The sequence below is a fragment of the Centruroides sculpturatus genome, unplaced genomic scaffold (assembly GCF_000671375.1).
Source record: "Centruroides sculpturatus isolate CEXI.00-Female unplaced genomic scaffold, Cexi_2.0 scaffold126, whole genome shotgun sequence".
Classification (NCBI taxonomy): domain Eukaryota; kingdom Metazoa; phylum Arthropoda; class Arachnida; order Scorpiones; family Buthidae; genus Centruroides; species Centruroides sculpturatus.
Genome location: NW_019384298.1, coordinates 580,773 through 598,370, shown reverse-complemented (window position 1 = coordinate 598,370; position 17,598 = coordinate 580,773). Strand labels below are relative to the sequence as shown.

The window sequence follows — 17,598 nt, the reverse complement described above, 5'->3', positions numbered from 1 at the left end:
AATAATACATTTTAATATCATAAATAATTTCTTTTATTTAAAGTAAAATAGTTTAAATGACTAAATGCCATAAAAATTACTTTAAAAATCTAATTAGTGTATAATCACATTAAAATCTATGAAAAAATAAATAAATAAAGCGTCGTCTTTTGTGTATTCGTCGTCAGTACCATTATTGATTTCACTAATGGATTTTGACTTAACTATCGACAGTTTTCGGGGTTTAAAATTGATCGTTTGAACTATGGAAAGTAAACGTGAGTGACGCATAAGTATAATAACTATAGGTGCGGTCGTTGTATATAATACCCTTATTTTAAAATATTGATATACGAAAGACAAAAACAAAAATTATTTTCATTTGTTAAATTATTAATAAGTTCCATTAAAATCTATAAAAGAAATATAAAATTTCGAATTACTTCAACGAGTAAAATAAATAGAAAATAAAAATGATATAAAAATAAAACATTTAATCGATATAATTCTTATTAAATTTCTCGCCAGGTGTCGCAGAATCGAAAATCGGGGCGTTGTTGCTTTTTTGTTACCTGTTCTAGAGTTACCTGGATCACACCTGGATGTACGTGGAAGTCTAACCGAAAAAGAATCGATGGCAGTTATAAAAATTTTTCTCCTTTTATTCGTCATAACCATTTTAATAGAAGGTTAGTATGTGTATATGATTTGTTATAAAATGTTTAAAAAAAAAATCAATTTAACGCGATAAAACGCATTATTTTCTTCATAAACACGAAGCGTTGTCAAAATATGAAATCATTTGAATTATAGGAAAAAATATTTGCTTATTTCAAATTTCAAGTTTCATTGCTGTTAAATGATTTCCTTATTTTTTAAAAAATTTTGTTTATCTGTTAACATAATTTAAAAAATCGACTGGTTGTATGCTGCTTTACCGTTTTTCTCCTCATATCCGTTAGTTAATTCGGCAAAATATTATTTTTCTTTATTTAAAAAATCATCATTTCATATTTTTTCTTATTAAAAATGCTAATTAATCAATTACAAACACATAAAACACGTGTTATTTGAAATTGATTATTTTCTAATAACTCGTGTTTTGGTAAAAAAAAAAAATAATTTTTTCCAAAATTCTAACAATTTTATTACAATTTATTATGCTTATTATTATTATCTTTATATTATTTGTGTCAGTTTCCAAATTTCACATTCTTTTAGGCATTTCTAAGTAAATTACAAAAAAAAATCTAAATTTCTTTTCAGTTTTTTATTGAGAATGCACAATTTTATGTTAAATTTAATTTTGGGGAAATTATATCTTTATAATTTTTGAGAATTATAAATAGAGAAAAATTAATCTGTGTTATTTTCTTTAAACTCTGCTAAATTGAAAATGTTATTAAATGTTTTAAAATGTGCTTTATTTATTTATTTTTGTTTTTTTAATTGTGAATATGCAGTGTTTTGAAAATGAGGATTATCTCAAATTATTTATTATAGCATTAAATATATTAAATGATATATTTAATGCTATTGTTAAAGTAAGGTATACATTATGGCATTTAAATTGATTTTTATTTAAAACATAATTATGAAAAATAAATGGGTGACAAATCTTTAAAACACTAATCATCTAATGTATTTTAAAATTTAATATTCATACTTTTATGATTCATGAGACTTTAATTAGTACATTTATATAATTGATAACTTTTTAATATCTTCAAAAGGTAATACAGTAGTAAATGTTTCAAATTATGAAAGCTTATAGAACTTGGCACTATCCTTTGTACCATTTTTTGTACCATAAATAATCAGCACAAATTTCAGGAAGTCTCATATTATTATAAACTATTAAATATGTCGGATGAGATGGTCAAATTGTAACAAAAAAATGTTTATTTTAATTAATAAAAGTTGGCTTCCTGAAATTGGCAGTTATTATATATTTATTTAGAAATATTTTAAACAGTTATCAAAGATTTCCAAACTGCTGAATTTCTGATATTATTTTAATAATTATTTTTCCTAATTGTTGTTAGATTATTCCAGTTTCAAAAACTTCATATTTAACAGATTTTATTTAACTACCATAAATATATATTTTTTAATATTAACTAATTTCATGTAAAATAATTACTTTATAAACTTAATTTTTGAAAACAGTATAAACAGAATAAATGAAAAATATTGAATATATTAAGAAATTTTTAATTATACTTTTAGGTGTTTATATATTTAATTGCATGCTTAATGATAAATTAATTTGTTTGATTCTAAATTATTAATAGAATTTGTTATCTAATAAGTGAAGTAATTATAGGCTATCTGTCTAGGGACAGATTTGTTTGCTATCTGTCCAGGGACAGATTTGTTTGATCATAAATTACTGTATTTCTGTAATTATTAGAAAATAATTAATTCCAATAGTTTGATTCAATGTTTACCTTCAATATATAGTTTTTGTTGTAAATTGTTTTCAGTTTATCATAGTAAAATATGAATGATATCTAGCCCTTTACTTTTTTAAAATATAAAAAATTCCAGTATTGTGAACATCTTTAAAACTTTGCATCATATCTTTTATTTTTCATTCCATCTCTATAAATAATTTCATCTAAACAACTGACTTTTCATTATTCTTTCTAATATTGATTACATTAGCTGTATTAATAATACATGAAATATTGGAATTAGATGAACTATTGGGAAATAATTAGGAATTAGATATACACTTTATAATAACTTCATTTGATGTGGCAGGTAAATAGTTTGTGATGTAAAAAATGTAAGAATGTAATTTGAATATCTTATTCCTGATTATTAGCATTTTCATAGATGATTAGAATTTATGTATATTATATATTTTATTTCAACTGCATTTTATTTGTTCTGAAGATTTAAAATGAAATGTATAGTAAAAGTATTTCTCTTCATACTCTTTTTTCATGCTCTGCTCATTCCAATGATTGGAAATTTCCTGTTTAGTAGATGTAATATATTTAATATCCTAAGAGGAATTCAAGTAGAAAGTTTGAAGGAAAGTAATTTAGATTTTTTAAAGGTTTAGGTTAAGGCACTGTTGAGTAAATCATTTCAAAATTTTTCTATATAGACTATTTTCAAAATTTGGTTTATATTGCATTAAATTCTTTTTCTTAANGGGAGAAGCCCGTCCTTCACTCGGAAAAACCTCCACGACGGAGTACTAAAACGCTCCTACCTGAAAAAACCCCAAGGGTCCAGGGGATCTTCCCCAACAGGTTCCTCTAGTATCAGAAAGAACTGTAGCGAAAAACCTCGTCCTTCTCGTGAAGGGAAAACCCTTTGAGCACTATCTATTGATGATTAAAGATCGACAGTGAAAATGGCGTCCACCGGTAACGAAAACGAAACCGAAACTTACCAAAAAAGAGTTTTCAAAATACTTATTTTTTATTGATAAGTTTCTTGTATTTTCTTTATAAATTTGTCAAGCGATATACTTGAATTGTACTCTTCTTTTTCTTCTCTTGATAAAGATTCTGTAACACGCTGTCTTTTTCTATTGCCTTTCGTGCATGAGTATATACGCTCTCCATTGGAATCACATTCTTCCATGATGGTCAAAAATTTTTAAATATGCATAAAGGCTAACTCAAGACGTCTCCGCTCAAGACTGAACCTGTGACGCCAAAAATGGACGTGATTAATGTAGGAGAGGTGGAGAAGGACTTGTGAATAATAGTTCATGAGAAGAGGAGAATCATTACTTGAAAGTACGCGCATTTCGCCTTATGTATCGATAAAAATCGAAAATACAAAATGTGTACGAAAATAGAATGAACGAAAGTGGAGGATCATATATTTCATATAAAAGATAGAACACGTTGTTATACGGAATAGTTTAGTTTAATCAGAATAGGGATAACTTTGCATAAAACAAATGGTTCTTTTTCTACTTCTTTGTAAGTAGTTGGCCATCGTATCTTTGAATAGTCTAGTTTCGAGTAGATTTACTGAATATTTTCCTACTATACGAAATATAAAGATAATAAATTATATGTTTCTTTATTAACCTGTACCAGTACATCCAGCAACGAGTCTTCCTTAACTACATTTCTTCATCTGCACACCTAGCAACAAAGCCCGACTGCCGGATGGTCGAGCGGTTACGATGGCAACTTACCGCTCTGGATTTGATTCCGGAATCCAGACGGATCCCGGAATCAAATCCAGATCCTCGAAAAATCCGTGGATTCGATCCCATATCTAATCCAGGAATTTTTCGAGATGTGGTCCGTTAGGATATGTCGAGCCCCGACCCTCACCACTCGGTCGTACTATTATGGGTTTGACCGAACCAATGGGTCTCCTAAAAAGATCATCTTAGTGCTTATAGGGTGAAAAGAGTTTTAAAAAAAGGCTAATATCTTCTCCACCTTAGAATCACTATTTTTACTGCTAAAGCATGCTCCATGGTTTATAAAAAGTTTTAAGCTCATGAACAAATTGCTACATGTTCTGATTCTAAAGTTGTTTTTACTGCTTTAATAGGTATGGGTGCCAATCCAAACTTTATACACACATCTATCTAATTAGACAACACACAACATCCTTTGGACTCCTTAAAACTATCGTCATCTGTGTATGGGCTCCAGAAGAACGAGGAATTATTCCAAACAAACGGGTAGACTTCTTAGTCTGCAAATTTTAATCCTCTCAAGGACATATACAGTAGTTTCCGCCCTATCATCGCCTACCATTGGCAGAATTAAAAAAAATTAAACACTAGTAATAGCTCTCAGATTCGCGCCTCACCAACGAACTAGCAACATGGAGTTTTCTGAGTTGTTTTTCAACGTGTCTAACACTTAATGCGCTGTTGTAATTTCCCTTAAGCAATAGTCACACTTAACAATTTCCAGCCTCACAGGCAACTGTAACTTCAATGAGTGCGAGTTGTGCGCGTATTATCATGGTTACATTGTTCGTTGGCGTTGCAACTCGAAAACACATGTTCTTATAATAAATCAACATATACTTCGTCTGCTATCATTGTAAATGCTACAGCGCCATTTACAGCATTTCATGCTGTAAATGGCGCTGTAGCATTTGTAAATTTGTTAAAATAAGAATAAAAAAATAAAAATGTTCTCTGTGTAAGCTCTAGTAACAACTATATAAATTATGTAATCTTATCAAGCGCCATCTATGGCAAAAAATGTAACTATTTTGGTACTGAAATTTTTATTACACAAAAAATCTCACTTCTTTCTAAGCATTTCTGTTACCGTGAAAACCGCATCATCTTACTGTAAATAGTTGAGTTATTAATTTTTAAAAATTTCTGTGACTTTTGAATCACTCTGTACAGTACAATGTAACCTTATCAGGCTTATTTTGTTAATAAAGAAACATTAACAACAGTCCATAAATAGTTTGTATAAATCATTATAACTGATCGTGATTCATCGCAGGTGCGTAGCCACGATGGGGCAAGTGCACAACCCTTCTCATTAAGTCAAACGAAAAATTATAGGTCAATAGGTTATACTCTAATAGTATTGCGCGACAAGAAAACATTTTTCAATCGTGGCGGGAATACGCTATCGTGTTGGTCTTGACGGGGGCGCTCTCTGGTGAACGAGTGGAAAAGTAGCGGTTCGAGGTCTGGATGGTCTGTTGTAAAACTCGAAGATTATATCATAGAATGTTCGAGATACGGATTTAGCGGGAAAGTTCTAGTACCTTCTGTTCCCTATTTAAGCGCTGCAATCATTACGTCAGTTGAATGAGTTGACGCATTCGAGCTTGTTCTGAACATACCGCGAGCATGGGCGTAGCCAGAGTTTTGTTATGGGGGCCTAGTAGAGGCCAACCTGACACAAAATTGAATTATTTCAAATTATTCTTCATTAAAATGAAAATAAGAATCGACAATAATTTAACACACATAAAATATGAAACTTTCTTTAATCATAACATTGTGCACAGGGAGCCGTTGACCTTTTTCTTTTGGATTCAGAATTTTCAGCTTCAATCTTTTATTTCTTTTTGCAAATCGGTTCAACACTTTTCGGCTGTGATTTTCTGGGGGTGGGCACCAGGTTAACCGGGGGATGGCACTAGGTTAACCCCTCGCTACGCACATGACCGCGAGAGAGGTTTATTTGAAACGTCGTTGTGTCCATGTGCAATACTGGATTTCTTACGTCGTTTTAAATTAATAAGTGCTGTGTTTACTTCTATTGTATGTTGTAAATGTTTTAATAAATCCGTTAATATTTTTCGCGCGTTTATTTAATATTTAGACCGCAATCCCGTAACAATAGCAATCTATCTCATAAAATGGATATTAGAAACTTTTTAGCACGAAAGGTATGTAGCTATATTGTTTTCATTTGAGTCGATGAGTTGTAAAACAATCTAATAAAAGCAACCTAAAATCTTCAGGAAATACGAAGACTGTTTTTTGTTTGTAATAGTGATTTTGATGTTGTCTTTATTATTAAAATTTTAAGAAAATTCATACAATTCTAAATAAGGAAATAATAACAAGTAATAATTTTAAATAACAATTGAAAATTGTAATTAGCTACTTTTGCAGCAATTTTGCTTAATTAGATGGTTTTGAAATAGTTGATTTTGCAACTAGCTACTTTTGCTAGTTGCAAATAATAAAACAAATGTGTACAAAATATTAAAGGGCGCGTTGTGCATTTACTGTGTGTTGTTTCCACCAACATGGTGTTTTAGGTTCATTCATAGAGAGGCTCTTTATTCGCTATAAAGACATTCGCGAAATCTCACACGTCATCTCAATGGTACAAATCGGCGGCCAAAGCAGCAAAATGTTTTGTTGAAAATATACCCGTTGATGTACAGCTAATTTCTGTCCATCAACAAGAAATAGAAGCCAACAAGAAAATTGTTGCATCAATAATTTCGACTGTGATGTTTTGTGGTACACATCACCTACTTTTGAGAAGCAAAGAACATCATGAAGGTGATTTTGAAGACTTGATCAAACTCAAAATTGACGCAGGAGACCAGATTTTAAAAGAGCACATAGAAAAATGCCACTTATATATCACCACAGATTCAAAATGAAATAATCGGTGTATGTAGCGACGTCATTAGAGACGACATCACTACTGACATAAAGAAAGCATGTGTTTACAGTATCCTGGCAGACTAGAGCAGTGACATATCAGGGAAAGAGCAACTTTCCATTGGGGTTAGATTTTTTGACGAAGAAAAGATGATGTTTGTGTGGTATTTCTAGGTTTTGTGCAGTTGATTGACATGGATGCAAAATCTGTAGCATCTGCAATTAATAACTTTATAGAAAAGGTAGGCTTGATATAGAAAAGTGCGTCGGACAAGGATACGATGGGTGTTCCACTATGGCAGGAAATGATGGTTGTAATCAGAAAATTTTTCGAGAAAAGTATACGAGATCGTTATACTTTCACTGTGCTAGTCACAAACTGAACTTAGTTGTAAACGACTTAAACGAAATAGCAGTGATACGAAATACGGTCTCCACAATAAAAGAAATAATAAGATTTTTCCGAGAATCGTCCCTTCGTCGAAAATGCATACCGAATATACCAATGCTCTGTGAAACCCGTTGGTTTAAAAATTATAAAAGTATCGCCACATTCAATTAAAATTATGCGCAAATCGTTATGGGGCTTGAAAAACTATCAACAGGCGGTAACAATGCAACGAGAAAAGCTGATTTTCAAATGCATTGCGCTGCAACAAAATCAGAATTCATTGTTAGTGTTTGTCTCATAGCAAAATATTCAAAGCTCGTGCAACCGGTAGTAAATGCTCTTCAGTCAAAAAGTGTGGACTTACTTCAATGTGCAAATCACATAAAAAATCACAGATATCACGAGAAAACATCGTTGAAAGTCAGTGTTATAGCAGAGGCTGAAACAATTGCCGAGCATCTTGGAACATGTTTCAATATGTCGCGAGTCATAAATCATCAGAAATATCGTGCGAATCCACCAGTACAGACTCCCAGCAAGTTTTGGAGAAGATCACTAATTATTCCGTACATAGATTCATAGAGAAAATCCTGACTACGCCCTTAATTCATCGTGACATTTTATTCATATTTTAAATAAAAATTAAATTTTACGAACATTATAAGGAATTAATATATGTAGAAAACTGATTAGTTTTAAAATTTTTATTTGTAATACACAAAATATTTGATTTGTTACATATTCCACGCCAAATTTTGCCATCACTGTGATAAAATATGTTTACGAAATTCCTCAGTTCATTTTTTAAAGTTATACTATTTATCAAAAGTAATTAAATTAAATTGTTAAGAATTAATAATAATCGTACAGTCACGTGATTTGTTAGAAGTCAAATATAAAATACATCAAATGTTATGACGAGAGTGCACAGTAATGCTACTTTTGGCAGAAAGATGCTGATTGGATGGTTTAGGAAAAACGTCACGACTGAAATTACCATTAGGTGAACCTTCTAGACTCTAGAGTCTAGAGTCTGGACAGTCTCTGGTCTTCTCTGGTCTCGCGTCTCTCACAAGCCGGTCGCTGATTGGCAAATCCAAATGATTAGCCAATCAGCGACCGGCTTGCGAGAGACCAGAGACGGTAACCAGAATACGACCCCTGAGGTGGGAAGCATTTTTGAGCCTGAGTGCCGTATAGTAAGTATACCTAGCTTTAAAGACGTTTATGCGTGCCAAAGTTTTAGACTTCAAATAACGATATTTAAAGAAATAAACGAATGTGCTTTAATTAGAATAAATGTAAAAAAAAAAATCTGATTGAAAAGAGGATGATCAGTCCATGCCTATAGTCCATGTTAGGATTATTTCAAAAACACTGATTAGGATTATTTCAAAACACTATTAAGGTTGAAAATAAATAATTTAACTTACGGATTATAATGATAATGACGTTTATTATGATTTGAGAAAGATCCTAATGTTTCCTTTAACGTTATTAAATGCAGAAATCAATGTGACAATGTGTCTCCTGAGAGAGTTGACAGTAATCCCAATGGAGCCGTAAGACTAATAACAGTGTTGGGCAATATATTTCTAATCTTATTAGTGTTATTCGATAGAGAAAAGCTTTCGCCTATCTAAAAGAACATACTGTAGTATAACCTATATGTTAATAAAGTTTACTTCCTTATACTACAAGAAAATAAATGTCATTATGGGTGCCCGCAGAAAATTTTCCAAGGGGGAACAAAGCTTGGAGACAAATAATTACATAAATAAATTTTTATTTTATTATTTATTATTATTTTTTTTTTGGTTTTCCACAAATAGAATATAGAATACAATATTGCATCAATACAAAACGACAGACAAAGCATCCCGTGACGAGGGTATAAGGTTAGGCTACATATCTCAATTACTATTACGATTATAATTTGTGAAATTATAATCGTAATAGTTTGCTCACCCTCTGCCACGCCCACGAAAGTCGTACTATTTTACGATTACGATAACGTAACTTTATTATATATTATATCAATAGATATGTCATGATGATTCTTTCAGATCATTTCTAGATGCGCGAAGTTTCATAATTATTACAGAACAAGTAAGCATATTTATTTTCAATTAAAAACAATCATTTTTTAAAATTAAAAATAACAATACTACAGTGTAGAAAATAATTTCTTAAATGCTTTTTATTATGACACTTTAATATTTTATTTGAGCTAATGCGTGATGTTTTGCATGATGCATATTGTACAACAGATTGTTTTCAGTTTATAGAGGGTCGTTGATGTGCAGTAGTTAACCTTTACGCATCCGTGAACATTTGTTCGTAAAACTTATAGGTTATTTCATTTTTTTAAGGCTGTCCGTATGAAATATATATATATATATTTTTTTTTTCAGTAAGAATTATCCTTAAAATGAATATTAACTTTGTAGGAAGTTAAAATGTTTTATATGTAGTGTAGATCAAGGTAGCTGCACTTGTTGAACATCTATTGTCACATCGTTGATTGAAATCTTTTAATTTGCTCTGGATACTATCCATGCATCGTCGAGTTTGAATCAGCTGTTGACGTTTTTCACGTTGATAAAAATGATGGTCATAAAGATTAAATATTATGCATTTTTTTGTTAATTCAGAATGTTCTGATTTATATACATTTAAAAAATGCTTACCACATTGAATATATCAAAATATAGCTTACAATATGTTATTATAAGCTATGAATATGACTTACAACTAGCAATAAAATAAGTAAAATATTTTTTATATTTTGAAATTTGAAATAATATCTATAATTTCCTATCGGAGGTTATTATTATTTTTTTTTTGTTGTTATTGTTTTATTTATGCTTCCCATTCTTCGTCATACTTTATGACAGAAACGGAAACATAAATTAAAAATTTTATGGATAAGACCGGATTGTCCAGTACTAAGAACTTATACACATATAGTATGTAGCAACTACTGTATATGTATGCTAAATACTGTATATGGAATAAGTTAATTTAAATATTATAGCTGCATCATTCGATTTATGAATAAACGGGTATAAATATAAAATTTAATACACTAACTGTCAACTTGATAATTCTTAATAATTTCTTAAGCATTTAAATTTTATTTATTTATAAAGTTAAAAAGCTAATTAATTATATTTTATGTTAAATTACATAGTAAATAAACTTGTTTTTGAGAAATTTTTATTTTATATTAAGAAGTATTATAATTGTTTTGTTTATTTTAAATATCAATAAAATATTAATATTAATAGAATTTATTTTTTCAAACTGCCATTGGTAAAACATAAATATTCGAAAATAAATTATTGATATATCATAAATGCTATCACATTAAAAAATTAAAACTAAGCATTTTACACAGCTTTAAACAGTATAATAAAAGTATAATAATTGTTTTATTCATTTTAAATATTAATATTTAAAGTAAACAAAAAACCTATTATTATACTTTTAGTTTTTATTTATAAATTACATTTATTTTATGAAAATAAACAGTGAGATCTACCAAATGAGATCAATTTAACTATTTTACACTTTAATTATGATTTCCCCTTTCCATGATTTTGAATAAACACAAGTAAGATGTTTTTTAATAACAGAAAATAGCTTTACACGATGTTAAACCTTAAAATTAATTATATATATTTAATGAAAAAATAAAGTGAATTTTTTAAAGTTACAGTTCATTACAAATTTATTTAAAATTGATTTTAAAAATGCGTTTTTATATTTAAAGATCTTAATTAATCTAAGAATTCAGTTATAGCTGTAAATTCTGTAATTTTTCCTTTTAAAGAATTTTAAGAAAAATTTTTAATAAGTTAGATTTAAAAATAAATAAATTGTCAGTAATTTACTTTTTGTTATTCACGTATAAATATATATTCACAGAATACTATATCATTAATACTATTAGTAACTACATTATTAAATAATATATAATTCTCTACATACAAAGTGTTGTCTGCATGTATTTAAATATTTATATTTAGATAAGTTAATTTTCTAAAAAACATTCTTTTGAACATCATTTTACAATTTTTTAATATATTTATTATTAATAATACATTTTAATATCATAAATAATTTCTTTTATTTAAAGTAAAATAGTTTAAATGACTAAATGCCATAAAAATTACTTTAAAAATCTAATTAGTGTATAATCACATTAAAATCTATGAAAAAAAAAAATAAATAAAGCGTCGTCTTTTGTGTATTCGTCGTCAGTACCATTATTGATTTCACTAATGGATTTTGACTTAACTATCGACAGTTTTCGGGGTTTAAAATTGATCGTTTGAACTATGGAAAGTAAACGTGAGTGACGCATAAGTATAATAACTATAGGTGCGGTCGTTGTATATAATACCCTTATTTTAAAATATTGATATACGAAAGACAAAAACAAAAATTATTTTCATTTGTTAAATTATTAATAAGTTCCATTAAAATCTATAAAAGAAATATAAAATTTCGAATTACTTCAACGAGTAAAATAAATAGAAAATAAAAATGATATAAAAATAAAACATTTAATCGATATAATTCTTATTAAATTTCTCGCCAGGTGTCGCAGAATCGAAAATCGGGGCGTTGTTGCTTTTTTGTTACCTGTTCTAGAGTTACCTGGATCACACCTGGATGTACGTGGAAGTCTAACCGAAAAAGAATCGATGGCAGTTATAAAAATTTTTCTCCTTTTATTCGTCATAACCATTTTAATAGAAGGTTAGTATGTGTATATGATTTGTTATAAAATGTTTAAAAAAAAAATCAATTTAACGCGATAAAACGCATTATTTTCTTCATAAACACGAAGCGTTGTCAAAATATGAAATCATTTGAATTATAGGAAAAAATATTTGCTTATTTCAAATTTCAAGTTTCATTGCTGTTAAATGATTTCCTTATTTTTTAAAAAATTTTGTTTATCTGTTAACATAATTTAAAAAATCGACTGGTTGTATGCTGCTTTACCGTTTTTCTCCTCATATCCGTTAGTTAATTCGGCAAAATATTATTTTTCTTTATTTAAAAAATCATCATTTCATATTTTTTCTTATTAAAAATGCTAATTAATCAATTACAAACACATAAAACACGTGTTATTTGAAATTGATTATTTTCTAATAACTCGTGTTTTGGTAAAAAAAAAAAATAATTTTTTCCAAAATTCTAACAATTTTATTACAATTTATTATGCTTATTATTATTATCTTTATATTATTTGTGTCAGTTTCCAAATTTCACATTCTTTTAGGCATTTCTAAGTAAATTACAAAAAAAAATCTAAATTTCTTTTCAGTTTTTTATTGAGAATGCACAATTTTATGTTAAATTTAATTTTGGGGAAATTATATCTTTATAATTTTTGAGAATTATAAATAGAGAAAAATTAATCTGTGTTATTTTCTTTAAACTCTGCTAAATTGAAAATGTTATTAAATGTTTTAAAATGTGCTTTATTTATTTATTTTTGTTTTTTTAATTGTGAATATGCAGTGTTTTGAAAATGAGGATTATCTCAAATTATTTATTATAGCATTAAATATATTAAATGATATATTTAATGCTATTGTTAAAGTAAGGTATACATTATGGCATTTAAATTGATTTTTATTTAAAACATAATTATGAAAAATAAATGGGTGACAAATCTTTAAAACACTAATCATCTAATGTATTTTAAAATTTAATATTCATACTTTTATGATTCATGAGACTTTAATTAGTACATTTATATAATTGATAACTTTTTAATATCTTCAAAAGGTAATACAGTAGTAAATGTTTCAAATTATGAAAGCTTATAGAACTTGGCACTATCCTTTGTACCATTTTTTGTACCATAAATAATCAGCACAAATTTCAGGAAGTCTCATATTATTATAAACTATTAAATATGTCGGATGAGATGGTCAAATTGTAACAAAAAAATGTTTATTTTAATTAATAAAAGTTGGCTTCCTGAAATTGGCAGTTATTATATATTTATTTAGAAATATTTTAAACAGTTATCAAATATTTCCAAACTGCTGAATTTCTGATATTATTTTAATAATTATTTTTCCTAATTGTTGTTAGATTATTCCAGTTTCAAAAACTTCATATTTAACAGATTTTATTTAACTACCATAAATATATATTTTTTAATATTAACTAATTTCATGTAAAATAATTACTTTATAAACTTAATTTTTGAAAACAGTATAAACAGAATAAATGAAAAATATTGAATATATTAAGAAATTTTTAATTATACTTTTAGGTGTTTATATATTTAATTGCATGCTTAATGATAAATTAATTTGTTTGATTCTAAATTATTAATAGAATTTGTTATCTAATAAGTGAAGTAATTATAGGCTATCTGTCTAGGGACAGATTTGTTTGCTATCTGTCCAGGGACAGATTTGTTTGATCATAAATTACTGTATTTCTGTAATTATTAGAAAATAATTAATTCCAATAGTTTGATTCAATGTTTACCTTCAATATATAGTTTTTGTTGTAAATTGTTTTCAGTTTATCATAGTAAAATATGAATGATATCTAGCCCTTTACTTTTTTAAAATATAAAAAATTCCAGTATTGTGAACATCTTTAAAACTTTGCATCATATCTTTTATTTTTCATTCCATCTCTATAAATAATTTCATCTAAACAACTGACTTTTCATTATTCTTTTTAATATTGATTACATTAGCTGTATTAATAATACATGAAATATTGGAATTAGATGAACTATTGGGAAATAATTAGGAATTAGATATACACTTTATAATAACTTCATTTGATGTGGCAGGTAAATAGTTTGTGATGTAAAAAATGTAAGAATGTAATTTGAATATCTTATTCCTGATTATTAGCATTTTCATAGATGATTAGAATTTATGTATATTATATATTTTATTTCAACTGCATTTTATTTGTTCTGAAGATTTAAAATGAAATGTATAGTAAAAGTATTTCTCTTCATACTCTTTTTTCATGCTCTGCTCATTCCAATGATTGGAAATTTCCTGTTTAGTAGATGTAATATATTTAATATCCTAAGAGGAATTCAAGTAGAAAGTTTGAAGGAAAGTAATTTAGATTTTTTAAAGGTTTAGGTTAAGGCACTGTTGAGTAAATCATTTCAAAATTTTTCTATATAGACTATTTTCAAAATTTGGTTTATATTGCATTAAATTCTTTTTCTTAATTATATTATTTCTTTCTTTGATTATACTATGCTGGCTATAATCAGTATATATATTTATTTTTATATAAATAAATATATGAGAAATACATTTCTTTGAAACTTTTAAAATTTTTTGTTTGAAATATATCATTTAACTAAAACTAATAAACATATGCTTGTAGAAAAAATGTCTTAAATGTATGATAAATGTTAATTTTACTGTTGAGTCTGTAGAAGTTATGAAATATTCAAATTTAAGAATTTCATAATATTTCATTTTAATATATGTTTTCTGCAAAAAGTATTGTAAAATATTTTTTTAGCATTTGATTTAAATATATCAGTATATTTGACTACTTAATTCTTAAGATAAATTTAAAAGTTCTTGTTTTAATTTTTATATTTTATTTATAAAAGGCAATAATATATTTTTATCATATTTATTAATTAATTTTTTTAACAAGATACTTTTCTATTTTTCTAATTCATTTGTTTTGCATAAAAATGCAGTTTTTAGGACAAATATTTTAAGGCTGTATGTAGTAGCTTATTATATGCGCATATTATCTTTTTATATATGATTATTACATTCATTACTGTTATTATAACAAAACTATTTAAATTTTCAACTAAAATGAAAAATTGACATTGAAAATATTTTCTGCCAAATGTATTTTGTTATTAAGAGATACATTCAAATAGTTCCAAAATCTGAAAATATTTTATCAAAAATATTAAACATTTGTGACTGTTTTATTTTCATTTTAAAACTATTTGAAATGATTGAAAGAGGCCATCATTTATAAACAGTTCAAGAAGTTATAAAACACATTTTAATTGTTATAAGTAAGTAAATAAATGATTTATGCATGTAAAAATTTCAGATATATATATATCTGAAATTTTTACATGCATGAATCATTTATATATATCTGATTATATATCTGATTTTCTATATATATAGAAAAGCATTATACACATGTATGTTCCTTAAAATAGTATGTTTTATCTTAAAATTATATTCATTCTTTCATGTTCACTATTTGTATGAAAAATATTTTAGAGTAAATATTATTTGTTTTATAATCAAAAACTTGATGGATGTCTTATTTTATTTAAATTCACAAGTGGTTTTAGATTTTATAGTTACTTCTGAGAGAACTGCTTTCTTAAAGTATTAATGATAAAAATTTACATAATATTGCATGATAATTTGCTTTTTTTTCAGTAACCACTTTCAAATTTTTATTGCATTTCTCTGGCTTTATTAATTAATAGGCCTGTAATTATCAATTTGTACACATTTTAAATGAACAATTGTGATAAAAGGTCAAGTATATGTTTGCAAAGTATATCTTATCTTGTCTATATAAATAGATTAATATTTGTAAAATGTATTTACTTGTGTTTTTAAACGATTTAATATAAAGCAGTTACATTTGAATATTTATGAAAAAATTAAATTTAGGGTCTGCCTATTTTTTTAGAATATAAATTTGTCTACTTTAACTTAATTCCTATAAATGATTGATAACAATAACTTCACTTTATTACAGCTCTTTTAATGTAATCTAATTTTTATATAATTATAGATTTTGTTAAAGCTCAACAGAATCCAACTATAACATTTATTACAAAAGAAAGAGTAGTTAGTATTGGAGATACAGTTGATCTGCAATGTTCAGTTCAATATACTGGACAGTATCCTGTAAGTTTTTAAATATTATTTTATGAAATAAATTGTTTAAGTAAATAATGAAGTCTAATATAATTTATTTGCTCTGAATTTTTTTATTCTTTAGTTTCTTCGATTATTTTAAAATAATTTTAAATATATTCTTTATGAAACGTCTTCATTAAGCAAGAAACATACAGATATCAATGAGATTTTACAAAATACAAAAGTCATTATGGCAAAATATAACAGTCTGATTTTATGAAATTAATTTTGTAAAATCAAACTGTTATATTTTGCCATAATAAAAACGTGTAAATTTATCTGAAAGAATAAATGTCATTATAAAATTTAAAAAATGCAGTCTTTCCTAATAATTCATGTTAAAATTGTTTAAGCAAAGATTTTACTCACTTTAAAAGAACTCATTACTTAGATTTGAAATGATTATTTTAAATAATACATATTTTAGCTAAAGGTAATATAAAGAATTAATATTGAGTGAAAAGTTGTTTATCTCTATGACTGGTTAATACTTACTTGCCAACCTTTAGTATGGGGAATAGCTAGAGCATTGGTAGAAAAATGCAAATTTTTGAATAAAAATACAAAGAGTGTAAAAAGTGAAAAAAATTATTTATTAACATTGATAAATTGCACAAGGTTTATATTAAATATCTTTAATAATCAAAATGTAATTTATCTCTGTATATGATATTTTATAAAGATCATAGACACTGTTAAGAATGAGATGTATGAATACACTGTTAAGAATTAGAGTATGGCAAAAGCTTTATACTCTAACATCACAATTTTAAAAAGGTCAAGTATTTTACAGGACACATCATAAATCTAAGTGTAGATTTATGGTGTGTTCCATGTTGATCTGTCAGGAGTCTTGATTTTGTTGCATGATGAGTGTGTCCTGCTATATGCATTTGTGCTTTGTTAGTGTTAGAATCTACTCATAACAGTTGCTATCAGTCAGTTTATTGACTTTCACTGCAGTTATTAAGGACAATGATTTTTCTGGTTGTGATTTATTTTCTCTCTCTGTCCTACTTTTTCTTATCATACAGAATATCTCTTTCATTTGCCACCTTGCAAGGCTGTATGGCAAAACCATCATCAGCCTATTTTACTATTTTATAAAGGTTACAAATCTTTATAAAATCTCACAAATCTCAAAGAAACATATGGTTTCTTTTCTTGATAAAGTTCATATCATAAGATCT

The 17,598-nt window shown here is 26.8% G+C and overlaps 1 protein-coding gene across 1 annotated transcript in view; it reads left to right on the top strand.

Annotated features, from left to right (window-relative positions):
* The first annotated feature begins 12,072 nt into the window (after nt 1–12,072).
* LOC111630247 (lachesin-like) overlaps nt 12,073–17,598 on the top strand; it is a 29,940-nt gene continuing 24,414 nt past the window's right edge. The window contains exons 1-2 of the mRNA XM_023374359.1: nt 12,073–12,233; nt 16,281–16,396. Of these exons, the coding sequence (XP_023230127.1) occupies nt 12,179–12,233; nt 16,281–16,396 (171 nt within the window). The 5' untranslated portion in view covers nt 12,073–12,178. The remainder of the gene's footprint in view (nt 12,234–16,280; nt 16,397–17,598) is intronic.